Source organism: Lutra lutra, chromosome 4 (assembly GCF_902655055.1).
Source record: "Lutra lutra chromosome 4, mLutLut1.2, whole genome shotgun sequence".
Taxonomy (NCBI): domain Eukaryota; kingdom Metazoa; phylum Chordata; class Mammalia; order Carnivora; family Mustelidae; genus Lutra; species Lutra lutra.
Genome location: NC_062281.1, coordinates 77,607,363 through 77,630,955, shown reverse-complemented (window position 1 = coordinate 77,630,955; position 23,593 = coordinate 77,607,363). Strand labels below are relative to the sequence as shown.

The window sequence follows — 23,593 nt, the reverse complement described above, 5'->3', positions numbered from 1 at the left end:
CTCAGGCCTCTGTGATAATGAAGAGCAGGGTGGTGTGAGGAGGTGGCTCTGCAGTGAGGGTGACAGCTCACTCGGGTCTCCTCAGGGTGAGGTGCAGCCCAGACTATCCTCTCATAGCTGTGACCCCTCTTGTTTCTCAAGTGCAAGGTCATCCAATTTATTCTCTCCCCTGTAACTCACACTTTTCCCTCCTTTGGATGATTGATGGGACATAGAATCTAATTTTGAAACAATTGCCACTAGGAAAATCTTCCACCATGGAAATGGAGGCCACAAGTTTTAGTCATTTTGGCTATCATTCAGAGTGAACTGGGACCTGATGTTTTGGTGTTTAAAAAAGTGATTGTTGTGTCCTTATTCCTCAATATATCCAATAAAGGGCTTCTTAGGATGACAAATCATACTATTTTGTTACTTATCAGTCCCTACTGTTGGGAGATAAATGTATACACACGTGGGTGTATGTATCGTAGATGCATATACATACATAGTGCAAAACTTCCTTTGTAGCCAGGCAACAAGAAAATACAACTTGCTGGAATTACTATTTATTAATGTTGTTTCTTTGAAACTCTGCACTTTTCAGATAGTAAAAATAACAACAGTCAACAGCTAATATGTTTACTGTGCTAGAAGGTAGAGGAAGAATTTAGTGTTAGAATATGTCTGCATTATATCCTCATAGCTAGTAATGATTTCTGATTCAGCTCTTGACATGTCAGTAGTGAGCATTTGATTAAATATTATTTAAGGACTGAACTACCTGAAACAACAGTAATATACACTTCATTTCCTCACAAGTTATTGAAAGATTATCTCAGTCACATTAAATTTCAGATTAAACACATATATAATGCTCAACATGATGAGTCCATGTTTGGACTTTTCCTCTCAAGTTTATTGCTTTTGTCGTGCTATGTTTGGGTCTCAAGTGGGTAATGTGGGAGGCTGTGACATTAGTCCAGGTTGCTCTTGACACTTGGAAAATAATGATGAGAAGGAGCTAAGAATTTCAATTCTATCGCAATCCTCAGAAAATTAATGGACTTGAATTTGTGTCCAGGTGTGTGGAGGGGGTGGGTTATGTGTGGGTGTCTGTGTACACAGCATGGTGGGATTTAGGTAGGTGCGTTTGTATTCACAGCTTCAAAATTGCTGAGGAAATGGCAAAATCAAGATTTTGTTGGGGCTTCTGGATGGCTCAGTGGGATAAGCCTCTGCCTTTGGCTCAGGTCATGTTCTCAGAATCCTGGGATGGAGGTCTGCATCGGGCTCTCTGCTCAGCAGGGAGCCTGCTTCCCCCACTCCCTGCCTGCTGCTCTGCCTACTTGGGATCTCTCTCTCTCTGTCAAACAAATGAATAAAATCTTTAAAAAAAATAAAAATAATTAAAAGAAAAGATTTTGTTAGAGTGAGATTATGTTGACAAAGTTGGTGCAGAATTCCTGGTGACATTTTGTGATGTAAGGAAAATTATATCTTCCATTAGTGTACTTCCTAAGGCAATAAATAAGAAGAATGACCCTATCAGAAAATGAATCAGTCATACAGTAAGAGCAGCAAATGTCATCTGGACGTATTTACCTCAAAGGAGGAGGTGAAGCATATTGATATTTCCGAGTGGGCTTTTATTGGGAACATCTCCCATTAGCACTAATGAGAGCTGTTTAGTTAAGCCATGCTCTCTCTTGCTCAAGGAATATTTCATCCTCAATGCTAAAGCTTTGAAACTTTTTTCCCTTCTTACATGAAGCTCTGGTAATTATGCTAAATGTTTAACTGTAAATATGGCTTCCTATGAGTCCTCCCTGCTGTGTGTATGAATATCTAAAAAGAACTGAGGCCTTTCATTACTGTGTACTTCCCTGGTCACCAAAGCCCCTTTCAGAGATAATCTTTCTTTCATCAATACAGAAAAGCCAAAACCCAAGAGGAAAATCTGAGTGAGTCCTTCTACTCCTCATCTGGACTCCAACCTGAATTCCTTTGATACTCAGAAGGTCTAGAAATTGTCTTGTTTCTCAGTAGAGTGGCAATCTTTTCCATCTGCCCTTCTGGAAGACCAAGCAAAAGCTACATCCAGTGTGATGGAAACACTCTCTAGAATAAAATGCTGAAGGAAAATGAGAAGAATTGAAGACAAAAAACTATCTTCAGTTATTAGGATTAAGAATATGATTATTCTAGAAGAACCCAGAATATCAATAACCTTGAAGAGTAGCAACATTCCTCTTGTGAGTCAGGCACATGTGTAAGACATATCTTCTCATTCACCCCTCTCAGAAGCCTGTCAGGAGGGATGGTTACCTCAGTCTTCAGATACAAAACTTGGTTCAAAAGCTAAGTGGCTGTAAGAATCAGAGGAGAGAAAATGCTTTCCAGTGAGATAATAATAACACAGATGCCAAGGAGACAAGACTGTTTGACCTTTGCCTTCAGATACAAAGAGTCATTTTTCAGGGACAGGGCATTAGCCAAGATCCTCTTCCTCAGTGTCAGAGTAGACATGTGGTTATAAGGCAGTGTAAAAGATCTGGATTAGACTAGGAGGGTAGCTCACGACCATGAACTTCTTTGCTATGTCTACCCAGTTGCTTGCTTCCAAGAACCATTCAAAAGCTAAGCTGTGGTATCTTATGCGCCAAGCTGTCCCCCTTTTAGTGACTGGAGCACCCAACTGTGTATCTCTGACAGCACTGTGAGCTGAACAGAGCACAGTGGAAGCATTTGTCAGATCAGTAGGGTGAATGTTAAAGGCCATCACAGTGAGGGTCCTTAATGGGCTGGTGACAACAGAGGCCAGTATTGCCATCACATTCTGTCCAAGACAGACAGGTGGAATTCATCACCTCTCAAGTTTCTTCTGTCCCTATTGTGATTCCAAGTGATCTTGTACTTCCACCCCTAGTCAGGAACTCTTGTCTCCTGGGGTTCAGTTCAGAAATGAGGCCTCACATGTAGCACATCCTCAGGTCTCACCAAAAGGATTGTAATTCTTTACAGAAGACCTTTAATTTTGAAAACTTCTTCCTTTTTAGAAACTCAGCTACAGCCTAAGGGTCCTTAACATAGGAAGTAACTTCAAGGCTCTTGGGTTGGTAGATAAAAAAACAAACAAACAAAAACACCACCATGAAAGAGTAAACTTGAAAGTTTTGCTTCTGTTTCAGGAATACAACTACTTTTCATTGGAACACAAACCCTTCATCATGTCATTCTAAACTTCTGTAGAAAAGGAACTCCTGGGTCTGTTTCTCTGTATTTACTTCTCAATCTCCTATGCAGTTACTAGATAAAAAAACATAATGAAATCCAGTTTCTTTGAATGATTCAGCATCTTTACCCCTTTGTTAGAACTGAATGGTAAATATTACCAGTTTTCCTTTTTTTTTTTTGTTATAAAAAACAGATAATTTATTTTTTGGAATTATCTTTTCAGAAGTAAGACTTTTTTAATATTAAATTAAAGATTATTTTTTTTTAATTTTATTTTTTATAAACATATAATATATTTTTATCCCCAGGGGTACAGGTCTGTGAATCGCCAGGTTTACACACTTCACAGCACTCACCATAGCACATACCCTCCCCAATGTCCATAATCCCACCCCCCCCTCCCAACCCCCCTCCCCCCATCAACCCTCAGTTTGTTTTGTGAGATTAAGAGTCACTTATGGTTTGTCTCCCTCCCAATCCCATCTTGTTTCGACGTGGATGGAACTAGAGGGTATCATGCTTAGCGAAATAAGTCAATCGGAGAAAGACAACTATCATATGATCTCCCTGATATGAGGGAGAGGAGATGCAACATGGGGGGTTAAGGGGGTAGGAGAAGAGTAAATGAAACAAGATGGAATTGGGAGGGAGACAGTTTTCCTTTTTTTTCTGCATTGGTTTTTTTTTATTTAATTTAATTTTTTTCAGTGTTCCAAAATTGATTCTTTATGCACCACACCCAGTAGTCCATGCAGTATGTGCCCACCTTAATACTCACCACCAGGCTCACCCAACACCCACCCTCTCCCCTCCAAAACCCTTGGTTTGTTTCTCAGATTCCATAGTCTCTCATGATTTCTCTCCCTCTCTGATTTCCCCCAACTCACTTCTCTCCATCTCCCAATGCCCTCCATGTTATTCCTTATGCTCCACAAGTAAGTGATGGTTTTCCTTTAGAACAGATGATATGACCAGTTAGTAGAGTGCTATTTGGGGTTTTTTATCAACATGGACAGAATTTCCTGTCCTGAGAAGTAAATCCTCATAGAATAAGATCTCCCTGAAGTCAAACATCTTGCCATATGGTCTGTGGAAGCAAAAGGTAGTCAAATGTTGAGTAAAAGTTGAAGAGCTGAAGACTTCTCTTGGGGGCTTGCTTTACATCAGGAAGGCAGGAGTCAGCACAGCCCATATAGGAGGTAGCAGAGGGGAAAGAATGACACTGAAATATAAATTTATGTTTTCATCCCCCATTACCAGGAGCAAATTTTTCTTACCACACCATGAGGAATAAATGGGAATGTGTTACACATAGTACATGTTTATGCTCATGTTCATTGATTTGTTCTATTTCAACCTCCCCTTCTGGTAGCAGATGAAAAATAAGTTAAAAAATAATATGGCGAAAATGTATTATACTATTAACATATTGACGAGATGGAAGAAATCCAATTGTGATTGCAAATCCTCCTTATTCTTACCATTTTTCAGAACATGAATTTGAGGAAAAAATCCAAGCTAACATTTCCTCATGACTAAGTTATGGGCATAAGAATTCTGAGGTCTATCATTGCTGATTTAGAGAAAGTAGAAAACCGTCCTGATATTGCATAACATTTGGGACAGCACTAATCTTAGCTAAATATCATAAGCCATTGTGTTCTTCCAACCAGAAATGAAAATTGATATGACATAGTCTATTTATCTATCTCATAGAAGTAACGAACTATAAAGAAATTCAATTGGATATTTTCTTTTCCCCAATTCAATTCAATACACACTTTTGAAAGCCTGCATGAACAAAACTAGTGCTAAATGGGATAGCTTCAATGATGAAAGGGTACACTCCAGCCTGGGAGGGCTTGGGATAGAAGCCAACATGCAAGCAAATAATCGCAATGCAGTGAGATACCTGCAGGATTAAAGGTAACGACAAAGTCAGGTGTAGGGAAGGATTCTTGGTTGCTGATTCCCAAGGACGGTATTCTGATGTGAGATATATCACTAGGGTTTTGAAACACAAAAACTTAATTTCCTTAGTAGAGAAAAGAGGGAAGGCCATTCTAAGAAAAGTTAACATGAATGTGCAAAATACTTTCAGGCCTAGAAAACTACATATGCAAAGGCACTTATTATCATATCAGAACATAGGATTATCACAACCCATCTTTCTGCCTTTGCATATGGAGTTCACTAGGCCTGAAAATATTGTTTTGTTTTGTTTTTTTACCATTCTTGGTTATAGATGTTTGAACTCTGTATGTGCATTACTGGAAGACTTGGTTTTGTGTTCTAGTAAACAAACTCCGTAATGCCAGATGCTTTTTTTGTTGTATTCCTTAGGAACAAACCTACCACCATCATCAGGTTAACTGTGAGCTCCCAGTGCTCCAGAAACAAGTATTGCACCACAAGAGTTCAAGTCCCCATGGACCACAGACCGGAGAGATCCATTTGTAGTTTTTTAGCCTGTGGCTGGAGAACTTAGAGTATGAGTAATCTCCTCCTCGGGTGAAAACTAGTAGTAAAATAACTCAGGAAGGCATTTCTGGAAGCTTAGTGCCTTTTTTGATGCCATAGGGGTCCTGGATTTTAAACTTCTGTGATAATTGCAAGGAAGTTGAGCATTAAAATCATTAATTACTTCACTCAAAAGGCAAAGGCTGTCATTGCTGTCTTCACAATTATCCAGTTTTGATGCCTTTTGACCACCAATAGCACTGGCAGTCTAGTTAATGTCAGATCTTCTCTTACCCAGAGTATTGCAATAGTCTTCCAGCTAATGTCCCTATCTACCCCCTTGCCCTCCTGCCCTCTTCATTTCATACAATAACCAATTTTGCTACAATACAAATCAGATTTCTCATGCTTTTGCTCAAAACTCTACAGCAACTTCCATCGCCCTTACCGAAAAACACATTACAAACATTGCATGTGTTTAATATATACTCATTGAATGAATAAAGTGACATGAATTAATTGAGTGCCTATGAATCACAAGAAAAGCTTGATATAGGGGCACAAAGACAGTGACATTCTTTTCTCTCCAGAGGTTTATATTTAGGGATGTGAATTCACAAATGAATGAATACAAAAATAATATTAACTTTTTCTGGTCAAAGCCTAAATAAAAATAGTTTGGGCACAAACAATGAAATGTCCAGTTCTCCCTGGTTGGTAACAGAGGGTGAGGGATTTGAGTCATAAAATAGTAGAAATTCCGGATGTTAGGGTATAAAGAGGCTTTCCAGGCAAGAGAACCACAGGAACAAATGTATTGAGGTCTGAATTCATAGCCAAAGAACAGCAAGTGCTTTAATATGGCAAGACACAGGACATAAGATGGAAGGGGGACAGGAGGGTTCAGAGGGTAAAAGTTAGGTTAGAAAGGATACATTAAAAGCCTTAAATGTCTACATTTCATTGCTTGAGTTTACTGTATATCTTCTAAGCAATGGGGAGTCACTAAGGTTTTTAAGATGGGAGAAATTAGATTCAATTTATACATCCAGAAGCACTGGGAAGGGTCCATTAGAGAATTCAAAGTTGATTAATAATAAGAACTGACTTTTATTGAATGCCTGTTATTTACTAGGCTCTGTGCTAGGTCCTTTACTTTTACTTCATTTAATTCTCAGATCAGCCTATGCAATTGGTACTGTTCTCATCCCCCTTTAGAGATGGAAAGCTAAGGCAGAGAGAATTCAAGGCTAAAGTCATACTGTAGTAGGTTACAGAACAAAAATAGAAATCCAGAGAATCAGACTTTAGAAAACAGAGGAGAAAATATATTAAGGAGATAATGTTCCAGAACATAGTCTATTATCAAATGAAAGGGGTAAAGGAAGGAGGGATAGAAACCTCACATGCTCGCTAGGCTTTTAGCTTATATTACTCATGTATGGCTGTGTAGATTACAATGTACATGGTGGGACAAATTTAGAAGAAAAGATAATAAGACATTTTAAATATATTTGTTTTTATATGCCTGTTGGAAATCTGGAAAGCATGTAGGCATACAAGAAAGAAGATGGACATACAGGTTTGGATCTCAATAGGGTAGAACAAGCAGATTTGGAACAGGGGAGGTGAGGTCATAGGGTAAACAAGATCAAATATCAGTAGAAGAGTGCTACTGGTTGAATTGTGTCCCCCTAAAAGATGTTGAATTCCTAACACCCTGTACCTGTGAATATAGTCTTATTTGAAAACATAATAAGGTCTTTGCAGATGATCAAGTTAAGATGAGGTCATTAAGGTGGGTCCTAAATCAATATGTCTGTGTGTTTATGAAAAGAAGAAATTTGGACTCAAATGCACAGACATGGAGAACACCATGCACAGATGAAAGCAGAGAGCAGGGTGATGCGTCCACAATCAAAGGAATATCACAGAGTGCCAGCAAACCACCAGAAACTAAGGGAAAGTCATGTTACAGAGTCTCCTTCACAGCCTCAGAAGGAGCCAAACCTTCCAACAGTTTGTTCATGGATTTCTAGCCTCCAGAACTGGGAGACAATACATTTCTATTATTTAGGCTAACAGTTTGTCATACTTTGTTCTAGCAAAGTAATACAAACCGGGAGAGCATGGAAGAGGGAGTGATTATTGATAATGACTGAGCAGATACTGTCAGTTCAAAAATGAGTTTCCAGTCAAAGAAGCAGGAAAGATATTCCAAGAAAAAAAGGTGTTTATGAAAATGTATGGAAGTCTAAGAAAGGATGTTCCAGCAGTTTGCTCTGGGGTGATCACAAGCTGCAGCTGTGGAGTGGTGAGAAGACAGTGATCTGTTCATGAAAGTTCCTGTAAACAGCACTCTAAAAATTTCATCTTATAATTGACAGAGAGCAATCTGAGACCCAAGGGAATGATTAAATCTGGTTTGGTTTTGTTTTGTTTTAAAATGCTCCTGTTCTGTAAATACAGTGGCAGTGGCAGCATAGTTTTTGAACCTACCAAAATGATCCCATTAAAATAGAGCAAAATTGAAGGATCATGAACAATACTGCAAATAAAACTCAGTGCTGAGAAATTCCCTAATTACCAAGGGACAAACGAGGGACAGCTCTTAAGAGCCTTGTGATATTGGCAACTATGCAGGAAGCGGCAGAGGGAAGGACTTGAGAATGGAAAAACCTCCAAATTCCTAACAGCCAATCACTGGAAAGTGGAGTGTGCCTTCTAGGAGAAGGACCTAGAAATCATTGTGTTCTCAATGATCCAATGCAAGTGTGAGTCCACAGGGACTGTGATGAAATAACATTTGAAGCTTTTGGAGCAGTCTCATTACACACAGACTGAAGACCCTTCCAAAACAAGGCTCCACATTGCAGAGAATCTGCTGGGAATAGATTCCAACTTGAACAGGACAAAGACAGCCATGAGAAATAAAGGAGAAGGTCCAACTTCAAAGGAAGGGGCAGGAGAACAGAGGCAGCTGATGTCAGAAAATTGACAAGTGATATTCTTTTTTGTCACTCATGAGAATAAAAGAGGAATGACCTCTGGAGCTATGACAACAGCTACACCATCCTGGCCCCCTTACACCTCCTAAAACTATATAAAAACTAAACTAACTCATTTTTAAACTCAGCAATGAGAAAAAAATCAAAACTATTATAAGTAAAAGAGAATAGAAAAAATGATGATGGGGGCACCTGGGTGGCTCAGTTGGTTGGACAACTGCCTTTGGCTCGGGTCATGATCCTGGAGTCCCGGGATCGAGTCCCACATAGGTCTTCCTGTTCAGCAGGGAGTCTGCTTCTTCCACAGACCTCTCTCCTCTCATTCTCTCTCTCCCTCTCTCTTTCTCAAATAAATAAAATAAAATCTTTAAAAACAAAAAAAAAGAAAAAATGATGATGTTCTTACAGATAATGAAACCATACCAAGAAAAAATGTAGAAAACAGATAAAAACCATAAACAAATATTTCAAAATGAGTTGAAAGAAATTAGGAGAATTATAAAAGTTATGAAAGAATAATATAAATTAGAATTAGAAGAAATTTTAAAAAGAAATGTATTTACCCCAAAGATACAGATGTAGTGAAAAGAAGGGCCATCTGTACCCCAATGTTTATAGCAGCAATGGCCACAGTCGCCAAACTGTGGAAAGAACCAAGATGCCCTTCAACAGACGAATGGATAAGGAAGATGTGGTCCATGTACACTATGGAGTATTATGCCTCCATCAGAAAGGATGAATACCCAACTTTTGTAGCAACATGGATGGGACTGGAAGAGATTATGCTCAGTGAAATAAGTCAAGCAGAGAGAGTCAAGTATCATATGGTTTCACTTATTTGTGGAGCATAACAAATAGCATGGAGGACAAGGGGAGTTAAAGAGGAGAAGGGAGTTGAGGGAAATTGGAAGGGGGAGTGAACCATGAGAGGCTATGGACTCTGAAAAACAATCTGAGGGTTTTGAAGGGGTGGGGGATGGGAGGTTGGGGGAACCAGGTGATGGGTATTGGAGAGGGCATGGATTGCATAGAGCACTGGGTGTGGTGCAAAAATAATACTGTTATGCTGAAAATAAATTTTTAAAAAATTTAAAAAAAAGAAATATATAGAAAAAAGTAAGATTTGACAAGAAAGATGATATAACCGAATATAGAATTCTAATATTTTTAAAAGAAGCTCAGAAATGAAAACTCTATTAGTAGGGGTGTGATGACCCTCAAATACCATAACTAGAAGATAAAAGGGAAACTTGATGCAGAACAGCCCATATCAAGATATATCCTAATAAAACCATAGGTCTTCAAAAAGAACCAAATATTCCTGAGACATCTAAACAAAAATTCAAATTCTTTACAAGAGAAAGAATATCAGATTTTTATCAAACTTCCATGACAACACTTCATGCTAGTAAACGATGAGATAATAGATTTAATAGACTAAAATAAATAAATTGCAGATCTTCAATTTTATATGGAATTTGTGTGGATTTTACAGTTATCCAACCTGACCCTCCAATGCAAAGATTTCCCCAGATATTCTGCTTTTTTCATTGGTGTATCTCTACCATCCTCCCATCTCGGTATCACAAAACCTTTACGTCTGGTAGGTGAAGTTCTTTCACAGACTCTAGAAATGGGCACCAATTTTCATAAAAAATTGTGTGACTTCAGGGTCCTCTTAATAGATGAAAACTTATTCCCCTGCAAGTCAAGATTGGTAACTGCATGCTGTTATAAATATGCAAGAATTCTAAGAATATTGTTACAATGCACCTTTCTTAGGGGATCTACTAGAGAATAAGCTTCAGACCACCAAACATACCGCAGAGTCATTGACATAACAGCCAACAACAACAGCAACAAAAAAAGTGATATGAGTAGCTTTGTTTCAAAGCAACCTTGAAAAAGAAACAGAAAGATGAAAGCAACACAATTCTGGACTTCAAGTTATATTACAAAGCTTTAGTAATCAAAACAGTATGGCACTGTCACAAAAATAGACACATAGATCAATGGCACACAATAAAAGAAAACCCACAGATAAACCCACAACTATATGGTCAATTAACCTTTGACAAAACAGGAAAGACTATCCAATGGGAAAAAGACAATTTCTTCAATAAATGGTGTTGGGAAAACTGGACAGCAGCATTCAAAAGAGTGAAACTGGACCATTTTCTTACACTGCACACAAAAATAAATTCAAAATGGATTAAAGATCTAAATATGAGGGATGAAACAATAAAAATCCTAGAGGAGAACACAGGCAGTAATGTCTTTGACATCAATCATATCAACTTCTTTCTAGATATGTCTCCTGAGGCAAGGGAAACAAAAGCAAAAACAAACTATGGTGACTTCATCAAGATAAAAAGCTTTCACACAGTGAAGGAAACCATGAACAAAACTAAAAGACAACCTATGGAATGGGAGAAGATATTTGCAAATGATATATCTGATTAAGGGTTAGTATCCAAAATATATAAAGAACTTACAAAAGTCAGTACCCAAAAACCAAGTAATCCAATTAAAAAATGGGCAGAGGGCATGAATAGACATTTTTCCAAAGAAGACAAAGAGATGCCCGAGAGACACATGAAACAATGCTCAACATCACTCATCATCAGGGAGATGAAAATCTAAACTATAAATTCACAGAAAATGGCTAAAATCCACAACATAAAAATCAACAGGTGTTGGCAAGGATGCAGAGGATGGGGAACTTCTTGCACTATTGTTGGGAATGCAAAACTGGTGCAGCCACTCTGGAAAACAGGATAGAGTTTCCTCAAAAAGTTAAAATAGAACTATCCTATGATCCAGCAATTACACTACTAGGTATTTACCCAAGAATGCAAAATTACTAATTCAAAGGCATACATGTACCCCAATATTTATAGCACCATTACCTGCACTAGCCAAATTATGGAAGCAACCAAAGTGTCCGTTGACTGAATGGATAAAGGAGATGTGATAAATAGATATATATCATTTGCATTCACACACACACACACAGACACACACACACAGGAATATTACTCAGCCATAAAAAAGAATGAAGTCTTGCCATTTGCAACAATGCAGATGGAACTAGAAAGTATTACAATAAGAAAAAAAAGTCAATCATGGAAAGATAGAAACCACATGATTTCACTCATATGTGGAATTTAAGAAACAAAGCAAAGGAGCAAAGGAAAAAAAGAGAGGGACAAACCAAGAAACAGACTCTCAACTATAGAAAACAAACTGAGGGTTACCATGGGACAGGTGGGTGGGGAGATGGGCTAAATAGGTGATGGGGATTAAGGAGTGCCCTTGTCGTGATGAGCACTGGGTGTTGTGTGGAATTGTTGAATCACTGTGTTGTACACCTGAAACTAATATTACACTGTAGGTTAACTAACTGAAATTTAAACAAAAACTTTGAAAAAATTTTAAAGGATGATAGACTCAGAATATCACCATTTCACAACCGCTAATGAATGAATGGATCTAGGAAATGATCATTAGTGGATGATGACATCATAAAGGAGAATATTGAGATCTCCTCAAGAAAGTAGTCAACATCACCTAATAAAAAATGATCAAACTTGAATCTGGGGCTGCCTGGGTGGCTCAGTTGCTAAGCGTCTGCCTTTGGCTCAGGTCATGATTCCAAGGTCCTGGGATCGACCCCTCCATCAGCTCTCTGCTCAGGGAGAAGCCTGCTTCTCCCTCTTCCACTCCCTCTGCTTCTGTTCCCTCTCTCGCTGTGTCTCCTGCTGTCAAATAAATAAATTAAATTTAAAAAAAAACTTGAATCTGACCAACACTGACTGAAGAAAACAGAAAGGACAAATGTAACCATACCACATGTATGCAATCATCAAAACCAAGACAGTGAGAAATAGGTGGGAAATGAAAAAAAAATGAAAGAGGAATAATGGTGTGTAAAAGAGACTTAAAATACATATCAAATAATCATCACATATAGGTCTTGTTTGGAATGCATTTCAAATAAACTCTAAAGAAAATAAGATAATCAGGAAAATATGAAAACTGGATATTTTTATAATATTAAATTATACTTATTTGTAATGTTATAATGGTATTGCATTTATGTTTGTCAATTATTTTAAATAAAATACTTTCAGATGAAATAACATGATGCTTAGGATTTGCTTCAAGATTATCTGGTGGGGGAGCACCTGGGTGGCTCAGTGGGTTAGGCCTCTGCCTTTGGCTTGGGTCTTGATCTCAGGGTCCTGGACTCAGGCCCCGCATCAGGCTCTCTCCTCAACGGGGAGCCTGCTTCCACCTCTCTCTCTGCCTGCTGCACTGCCTACTTGTGATCTCGCTGTCAAATAAATAAAATAAAATCTTTAAAAAAATGATTATCTGGTGGCAGGGAGTAAGTGAAGGTATAAATAAAAAATAATGTATGTATTGTGCATACATGTATCAATAATTACTTAATTTGGTTGATGCATATAATGAACTCAATACACTATTTTTTCTTTTTGTATATGTTTGAAATTTTTAATAATAAAACAGTTTTTAGAAGACATCAAGAGTGTTTAAAAGCACATGCACTCTAATACTTTAGACTTGCATTGTGCCCTAAGAGAAATCCATCCCCTGACTACCACTGAGCACATAAAGAAACTGAACAGAAAGGGTGTATATAGATTGTAAAAGTGGAAAATCCCTTCTATACCTGAGTTTCTGACACATTTCACCTCACTCTTGATATTTCAAGTCAGTGGATTGCCTTTAATGAGGCGAAAGATTGCAAGGACTTCTCAAAGCGCCCATTTAAGAAAAAGGGTGCTTGCTAAGCAGTTATCTTTGGGTCTTAAATTAATAAGCCGCTAAAGCAACTGTTTCTTGTGTGCTTGTGTATAGTGGCTTGCAGAAAAGAAAAGCAGCCTTGGTGTTTGAATTATAAATGATCACTCATTTCTTTCTTCTTCTCCATGTTTTCTTTCTAGATATTTCCACACAATCTACTTAGGTATTCGAAGTCGACAGAGTGGGGAGAATGACAGATGGAGGTTTTACTGGAAAATGGTGTATGAGTATGCAGATGTGAGTATGCTGCATTTGCTAGCCACCTTTCTGGAAAGTGCTCCACAGCTGGTCCTGCAGCTCTGCATTATCGTACAGACTCATAGCTTACAGGCCCTCCAAGGTAAGGGCTTGTAATTTGGTTTCTGACTCTGGGGAGACTGGCTGTTTTTGTCACAATCCAAAAACTGTTCTAATGCCCTTTATTGACAGAGGCCATGGTTGTCCCTATTCTATGTCTGCTATTTGACATGAGAATTTGTGAATGATGACTATTGTCTTCTTCACTATTACTTGTGAAAGCTAATTTGCAGAGACAATTTTTTTTTTTTGCCTTTAAGCTGCTATCTGAGTAGGAAAAATATTTCTATGCTTTTATGTTTGGTCAGAATGAAAATAGAGGCAACTGGGTTTTTCTGGCTTGTGTGATAGAGTACTTTCAAAAACCTTGAAAAAAAAATCCTAGTTCTCTCTCTTTCTAATAATATTCATGCACATATTTGAATATGAGGGTAATCTCTATCATTTCCTTCTGCCATTAAGAAACAGAGAGAGATTAAAAGAAAATGGTAGATTACCACAATACTGGTTTTAAATTCATAGAAGAAAAAATGTCAATATTTAATAATACATTGTTTATGTACTACTAAGTTTTATAAAATGAATATTTTCAGATTAATATTTTTGTGTTTCGCTGTCTTGTTTGATAACCTCATTAGTTAGACTGTCGCTTATCTGCCCTGATGTTTCCTTAGGCTCTGCTATTCAAATCTTTTCTAGCAGCAAGAAGATCAGACACACCAGTGGGTGCAGAGGTGAATAAATGGGTGGATGGATATCCATGTTCTAAATAAGCAGTTTCCTGGCAATTTGTCTATCCTATAACTAAATAGATTTTGTGAATCATTAACATATTATAACATGCTCATTTTGTTTCCATCTCATTTAGAACCTTGGCTGTGTCTTCCTCTATGTGCATGCACATTGGTGTCCCATTCTGGGCCATGCTCTAACTTGAGACTTGATCTAGTTGGTCCAGGAATCTCTACAGTGTCCTTATAACATTTTATAGCAAATAGCACATTAGTTTAGACTGAGCACATTAATTAGAGAGGTGGGGGGCATATTAGAGGAAAAGAAAAATGGAGCGTGTACTGGTAGCCAGGGACCCGTTTCTTTGTGAATGTCTGGCCAATCCTGGCTCTGGATTGGAATAGCTTTGGTCCAAGGAGTTTGAGAAAAGGGTCAAAGAGATCCATAGGGTGTGATTCACAAATGCTAGAAAGCAAATTGGAAGAAAGAGAAAGTGGTGCGTTAGCACAGAAACAGATGAATAAAGCCTGGAGAAAAAAAGATATATAAATTAGCTGCAGACGACTGTCTTTAGTGGTGAAAGACCACAGGCTACAGAGGGAGGATCTGGCTTTGGTCACTCACTTCCTTGCTGTGAGACCTTGTGCAGGTCACTTAATGTCTCTGGGCCCCCATTTCTCAAATGTAAAGGTCACCAAGGAAACTAGATGATCTCCAAACTCCTTGGAGCTCTGTTCCATCTTTGCATCAGTGAATGCCCAGTAACCAGCATTACAGGGCCAGAGATATGTATTAGGAAATGGTCTGTAAATGAGGACACAAATTTGGAGGCAGCATCAAACTAAATCTCTATCAAAGAATCTGGTACTTATCTCCAGAACAACTTGGCCACCTCTTAGTATAATTATGCAAGAGGAGGGGAACCTGGGTGCCTCAGTTGGTTAAGCATCTGCCTATAGCTCAGGTCATGATCTCAGGGTCTTGAGATCAAGGCCTTCTCTGTTCAGTGGGGAGTCTGCCTCTCCCTCTCACTCTGATCCTTCTTCCCACTTGTGCTCTTTCTCTTTGTCTCAAATATATAAATAAAATCTTAAAAATAATAATAGTAACTATACAAAAGGAAAACCCAGGCACAAATGTGGAGAGTTGCAAGCTGCCTTCTTGTGACCCAAGATTACTCAGGGTCCCTACTGGTTTTCTTTTTTTTTTTTTTTTTAAAGATTTTATTCATCTACTTGACAGATAGAGATCACACGCAGGCAGAGAGAAAGGAGGAAGCAGGCTCCCCGCCGAGCAGAGAGCCTGATGCAGGGCTCGATCCCAGGACCCCGAGACCATGACCCGAGCGGAAGGCAGAGGCCCAACCTACTGAGCCACCCAGGCGCCCCCCTACTGGTTTTCTAAAAGATTTAGAAAATCATAAAGAAGTTTTTAGTCTAAAGATGGTGGACATAGAGCAAGAAAGGCAAGAGAGGGCCTAAGAAAATGAGATCACTTCGGTTGGAGAGTTTTATATAGTTTTATAGAAAAAGAAATAGAAATCAATCCTTACTTTTTCTCAGATTATTCATTCTAAGTCTAGGAATCAAAATTTCTGTTTCACAGGGTTGTGGCTCTTCACTGACATCTGGTGTCCCCAGCTTCTCTGTTGAGCTCACATTTGCATGAGGCTTACTATGGAAGCCAGACCTCCTCCTCGTCCTTGGCCAAGGCAAGCCATGCTGTCAAAATTAGGAAGCTGTAGGGGAAATGTGTTCTGTATCACTCCCAAGGTGGTCAAAAGACAGGCTGACTGAAAGATCACTAGGACCAATGCAAGTCATTGAGTGCAGGATGAGGAATTAGTCTTATGGGTGGGTCTTGGTGTTGCCATTTTTTAACAAGGGAAGTGGGCAGAAAGTTATGTCAAAAGACCAAGCAGTGGAAAATACATGACAACAAAAAACAACCACAAAACCTCCAGCAAATGCAGATGAGCTCAGGAAACACTAAATCAGTTTGCATTTTGTGGAGAAACCTCTCTTCAGAGAGAGCTTCCAAATTCAACCTTCCACTAATAGGTGATCCCACTTAAAACGAACAAGCTTATAAATTAAACGTTGTGAATAAATTACAGGAACAGAGACGTTCCCTTCTAGGAGAAGAAAAATAAAAGTGATAGAAGTTAGTCTGACATATATTTTCATATACATTTATGGTACAAGATTCTTGGGATGTGGGCACCTGGGTGGCTCAGTGGGTTAAAGCCTCTGCCTTCGGCTCAGGTCATGATCCTGGGGTCCTGAGATCGAGCCCCACATCAGGCTCCCTTCTCAGCGGGGAGCCTGCTTCCCCCTCTCTCTCTGCCTGCCTCTCTGCATACTTGTGATTTCTGACTGTCAATAAATAAATAAAATCTTTTAAAAAAAAGATTCTTTGGATTTATATATAAAAAAACTTTCTCCAATGGATGCAAATAATCAATGGCATGAACCCTCTGAGGTATTTGCAAATAGCTCTGAATTAAAATCTGTAAAATATTCTTATTTAGCAGGTAGAGAGTGGTCCTAAGTCTGTATGTAATTCTTGTATATGCCTCTCTAGAATTATTAGGGGTGTTTTTTGTTTTTTTTTAAAGATTTTATTTATTTATTTGACAGAGAGAGATCACAAGTAGGCAGAGAGGAAGGCAGAGAGAGAGGAAGGGAGGCAGGCTCCCCACTGAGCAGAGAGCCCGATGCGGGGCTTGATCCCAGGACCTTGAGATCATGACCTGAGCTGAAGGCAGAGGCCTTAACCCACTGAGCCACCCAGGCACCCCTAGAATTATTAGTTTTTAAGATTGAAACAATAATGCCTTTTTCTCCCAATTTCAACCATCTATTACTCTCTGAAGGACACTCTTTTAAAAACCAGTAAGAAAATCAAAGAGATGTGACATTTTAAAATAGATGCTTAAAAATTGCATTTTCCTTATAAAGTTGGCATCACCTTAAAATGCTGTTAGCTACGAAAATCCTTTCTCAGAATTCCTTACTTATTGAATAATTAAGTCAGAGGTGCCTCATCGCATGGGAGGCTGACAGGCTCCATGGTGAACCATGCAAGTAAAGTGTCATGGTTTCTCAGCTGGCACTATCCCAGGAAGGACAATTTGGCTCCTGCCCTGAGACCAGAAATCAGAATAAGGCAGAAACTTGAAGAAGAACATCCAGTCTTTTCACTCCATGTTATTACCTTAGACACAATGGCTGCCCTTCATTGGATCTGGAGTTTTCCTGTGAAAATCTGTCTCTGAAGTTAAGAAACACTCAAAAGAGTCCAAGTGTACGTGCTTAGCTAAGGTGACAGTGCAGAAGTTACCAGTATACACTTCATTATGATTTTCCAATCCAGTTCCACATCCCTGCCAGAAGAAGAAGAGACAGACAGAAAGAGAGAGAAAGAGGGAGAGAGAAATGCAGGAAAGAAGGAAAGAAAGAGGGATGGAGAGAGAGAGGGAGGGAGAAAGACTGGTTGGTAAACCAAGATGGGCAATGGTGCACCTGTTCATCTTAATTTGAGGACACTGTTCTTGGTGTTAAAGATGCTAAGATGTAGGGGCATCTGGGTGGCTCAGTGGTTTAAGTCTCTGCCTTCTGCTTGGGTGGAGATCCCAGGGTCCTGGGATGGAGCACCACATCACATCGGGCTCTCTGCTCAGCAGGGGGCCTGCTTCCCCCTCCCTCTGCCTGCTTCTCTGCCTACTTGTGATCTCTCTCTCTCTCTCCCTGTCAAATAAATAAATAAAAATCTTTCAAAAAAGAATATGTATATCTTTTTAAAAAGATGTTAAGATGTGGTCTGAGGCCTGCCTGTCCTGTTTTCAAGCAACATCTCAAGCCCATCCTGGGCCTTTGATTATATCGAAATGGTACAGGGAAAGGTAAACAGTTGACTGTCTACCTTCCGTAGAAAGATATTACCCTACCTGGCCTTTTGGATGTAAAATAAACAAGCTGCTCCTGGAGAGTCTCTAAGTCACTTTGAGCTTTGTGAGTGTGATTCTCTGAATGCTTGGTTTTGGTTGTGTAGCCTCCCAAGGTGGTGGAGAAGATATTGATGCATGTACAAACAAGAGTCCACAGGCCTTCCCAAGTGATATAGCATTGCTCAAAGCCTGGATCCATGCTCCATAGAGCAGCCCAGAGAATGCTGTGCAGGATCATGGCACACCAAGTATTTATCCTTTCCAGTGTGTGTGTTTATCTCTGTGTGTGTGTGTGTGTGTGTGTGTGTTTGTCTGTGTGTGTGTGTAAGCCACAGCCCCAGGCTGACCCAGCTCAGTCACCTGGCTCTGGCAGCCAGGTGTGCATGCCCACCAGTGAAACCATCATGAAGGAACACTGATATCTCATAAGGAAACATCTTGGTAAACCAGAAGGAATCAGGCCTTTGTGAGATATAAGTTGGTTGTCAATCTGTGAACCCAAATGTTTCCACTTTTTTCAGCGGCCTTCAGTTCTTCATTTCCAATTTCCACATTTACTTGTCATTGCTAGAAAATCTCATTTTATATTTGACATGTACTTAGCTGTGATGTGCAGAGTGAATGACAAACAAATGCCTTCCCCACAGGCCATGTGTCCAGGACAGCTTTGTTGAGCAAGAAAAACACCAACTCCTACTTTGATTCTGATTTTTCAGATCCCAAACCCCACATGTTGCCCCTTTTGCCAACAGTTTATCCTGAATACTTCATGAAAAGAAGAGGGGAAAGCAGGCTGGGAGAAGTTTTTTAAATTATTCTTTTCCTGTCTTGCCTCCTGTGAGACCCCTGGGAAAGTCACAAGTAAAGGGGCTGTCCTCAAACATCTGGTACTGTACCAAGAAAACTCAGGGAACTAAGACATCCCCAAAGTGAGAAAAACACCTCATCTGTCATGACCTGATGAAGACTTTCAAGACCTAAAACATGGGATGTCCAGTCACTCAACCTCAGGGTCAAACAGGTAGAGTCACACCCCAGTGGTTTACATGGTTCAGGTCAGAGAAGAAACCCAGCTGTCTCCAGGATCAGGGCCTTCCTCCTCTGCCAGATACCTGTCTCTGCATGTGCCTGACTCCACCTCTGGGATTCTTCAAGGCAAGAGTGCCAGCCTGTGAGTGGGACTGTGTCCCACATCCCTTTAGATCTGTCTACTTTGCAGTTGCTCTTTTCTTTCGTTAATTAACACATTTACCGAATATCTATTATGTGCGTGATGGTGTGTGAAGCTCTGCAAAATTTGTCCTAAAAAAAAGTTCATGTTTTTATTAAAAGTTTATAATGTGACATTATAAACAACATCACAATACATATTTAGAAACACCTAATTTATCTGGATGTATTCTAGAGTATTCCATTTTCTAGATGGGGTACTTTAAATGAGAGGAGCCCTTAGAACATATCTAGCTTACCCTCCCCAATTGAGGGGTCACCGAGCCTCTGCTTGAGCCCATTGTTCATTATATGGTACTTGTGATTGAATCACAGACTCTGTTGGAAAAGGCCTTCCCAGGCATCTAGCCTGTCACTCTACCTGACATGTGTATCTCTGATCAGTTCTGCCTTCACTCATTCCATTCAATGTCAGGGTTCACCATCTCTCCAGGAAGGAGACTCATCATCGTAAGTCTGATAAGCCAAAACTCTCCTCTCCAAATAGTACCCCATCTTCTCTGTAGAATGTTCTTCCTGATGCCCTTAGTCCACTGAATATCCATGCCAAGCAGGTTACTTTTAGTCCATGGGCACAGTTGTCTTCTCTAGTTGAGCCAAACACTTCACAGGAATCATTTTGGACTTCTGAAGCTATTCATTTTAACTGTCTTGTTCTTGTGACCACTTAGTTTAATTAGCTAGCATATGAACTGATAAAATCAGAATGTGGAAAAAAGAACTGTTTCTATGAATTTGGTGCTGACAGTTTTAGGAAGAGTGGATCAGACCAGAACAGGACAGTGATTTCCTAACCAGGCAGCATCAAAGTGTCAGGACTCCTCTCTTGTCACCTCTTGTCTGGTCCTCAGAATTGGTTTGTGGTCCCCAGAATTGGCTGTGGGCCATGAGGGCTATACCCGGATCTCTGTAGCCACCAGTTTTCCTTTGCTCAAGGCTAACCAACAGCTGTATGCACCTGCTTCCAACATCCCTGGATGACTCCATGAGATTTAGTACTGTATCTCTGAATATTAGGTCTTTTTTTTTTTTCTTTTTGCGATGATATGTCAATTAGAGTGCCATCCCTCATCAGGAATGCAGAACATGTTAGATATTCCTAAAGAAGAGATTTAAATCAGGAGATCTACTTCAATGGGTGCTGGGATGCTGAAAGGACAAAAAGCAGATGTGATCAAAGTAAGAGATTCCTAATTAAAGGGAGACACTCTCCTCTACTCCCTAGGGCAAGGGGAATGAAGGAAGAAGTGTTCAGATCTCTGGGGGTGGCACAGCCTGGTGGGTGTGGGTGAAAAAGGGTCAGGGCATAGGAGCTACTGAGACTGCCCCGGGGAACCCCCGGGATGGAGCAAGGCCCCCAGACATGGTGAGACTGTGTGGCTGCCAGCCAAAAGAAGCTGGGGACAGGAGGCAGGAGCTCTAGAGGCCAGTGAGAACAGGATGCTGATCTGAGGAGGAATCCAGAAAAAAGTCTCCTTTCCTCTCCTACCTCCTAACATGCTGCCATTGCTACCTCTCAGCAGAACTTAATGGGAAACCAGCTGGTCAGGGTGTCGGGGAGACCTCCACAGGCCCAGGCCCATATCTCAGGCAAGAGGTAACCCATTCCCCATGCTGCTTTGATACTTATGCCTGTTTGTGGCTGAGAAATGATTACCAAGCTTGTTAAAGCCAGAGAGACCACACTGTATGGGAAAAATGCACAGGTTTAGATCATGGAGATTGTGTCATATGAAAGAAATCCAAGCAGCCAAATTTGGCAATTGATATGTCTTCCTTCAGTGTATGACCCCTAGAGCTCAAGTGGCCACACAGCAGTGTCCAGCAGTCCTACCTGATTTCTCCTTGAAAATCACTGTCCTGCTCCCAAACTCACTGCATCCTCATCCTCACAATGCTCTGCATCTTGCACTCAGAACTGCGGGCCTCACTTCTTATTTGAGTGAGAAAACAGAAGCAGTCAACCTAGCTGCTTTATTTTCCATTCTAACTATATTGCTCTACCAGTTTCTGTGCCTGTCTACCTGGGGTCCCTCTGTTTACAAGGATAAACTGTGCACAAGCCTATCTGTCCACCCCTCCTCTGTGCTAGATTCCATCCCTGCTCACCTACTCAAGCATCTTGTTGGTGAAATTAGCCTCTCTTCCTCTCCTGCATTATCAACTTTTCCTTTTACTGGATTGTTGCCAGCACCTATAACCAAGCATCCTGTAATCACTTTCATCTTTATGAAAGACAAAAATTGCCCTTTATCACCTATTACCATCATAACTTCTTGCTTTCACAAACTCCTTGAAAGATTTGTCTACCTTCTCTCCTCTTCCTCACTTCCTATTCTCTATATCTTTTTGTTTTATAATTTTTAAAACATTATTTTTGAAGTATACAACATATACTGGAAAGTACACAATCATCATAAGAAACCACTACCAAGAGAAGAACATGAGCAGAATCTCAGAAGTTTTGTGCTTCACACATCCACACCAACATCTCCTCCATTCTCCCTCAGTGGGATCACTCTTCTGATAAGTGGGTTTTCCAATTTTTTGAGCTTTCTACAAATAGAATCATACATTATTGTGCATGGGTGTTCATGTGCACATCTGTGTGTTTCTGGGTTTTTTCATTCAGTATTATATGTGTAGCTGTAACTCATTTTCATCATTCTAAAATAATCCATTGTAAGAATAAATCTCAGTTTATTTATCCGATCTACTGTTGTTGATGGATGCTTGGTTTGTTCTCTGTCTGGAGGTATTATGAATTATGATACTGTGGATGGTTTTTATATGCCTTTACACATACATACATATTTCTCTTGGGTTAAGACCTAAGAGTAAAATCACTGAGTCATAGAGTACAGGCACATTGAACTTTAGTAGATGATGCCAAAGTATTTTCCAAAGTGGTCATACCAATTCATAGTCATTCCTAGAGTAATGTGTTTTTGTTGATTGCTCCAAATCTCTCCAAAATTTAGCCTCATTGGTCTTCTTAATTCTAGCCATGAGTAGGATCTCAATGTGTTTTTCATTTGCATTTTCTAATAATGATCAAGCTAAAAAATATCCTTGATTCTTCTCTTCTTCACACCTTTTACCCATCCATCAACAAGTTCTATCTGCTCCACCCTCAAAATACATCTCAAAGCTGATCACCATACACCAGCTCCACTGCACCCTCATCCAAGCTACAACCTAGCTAGACTTCTCCAATGAACTACTCTCCCTGCTTCATCTTTGCTTCCACATAGTCTATTTGCCTTACAGCAGTCATAGTGATCTTTGTATCTTTTTATCACTTTACTTCCCTCTTTAAAACTCTGATGAGTCTCTATTGCAATTAAAACAAGCTCAACATTTTTGTAATGAGTGTAAGACAAGGTGCCCTTGTCTTCCTCTACTCTTCCTCTACTCACTCAGTCCAGAAGCACTGACCCACTAATTCTTATACATGCCCTGTTGGCATTTGATGTTCCCCTGCCTTCTTATTCTCTCAGGTCTTCCCATGACTCATCCTCTTCACTCAGGACCACACTCAAGCATCACTACTAAAACTCACATCATCTTCCCCACCAATAGACTTTCTCTCTCCCTCCTTCTTTACTCTGTGTTATTTTTCATCATAGCCAATTGAAAATTAATTCATTCACATGAATTGTTATTATTGTTCTCTGTCATCCCTACTGGAGGGCAAGCTGCATGAGAACAAGCAATGTAGAGATGAGACTGAAAAATAGAAAGCACTCAAAAAATATTTAACTAGGGCGCCTGGGTGGCTCAGTGGGTTAAGCCGCTGCCTTCGGCTCAGGTCATGATCTCAGGGTCCTGGGATCGAGGCCCGCATCGGGCTCTCTGCTCAGCAGGGAGC

General features: G+C 39.8%; 1 protein-coding gene across 2 annotated transcripts in view; it reads left to right on the top strand.

Annotated features, from left to right (window-relative positions):
* The window catches only part of XKR4 (XK related 4), a 453,634-nt gene that overhangs the window by 254,905 nt on the left and 175,136 nt on the right, over positions 1-23,593 (top strand). For both annotated transcript variants that reach the window (XR_007126932.1, XM_047727787.1), the window contains exon 2: positions 13,655-13,854. Coding sequence is in view for 1 of the 2 variants with exons in the window: in XM_047727787.1 (XP_047583743.1) it covers positions 13,655-13,854 (200 nt within the window). In the remaining variant the exon portion in view is untranslated. The remainder of the gene's footprint in view (positions 1-13,654; positions 13,855-23,593) is intronic.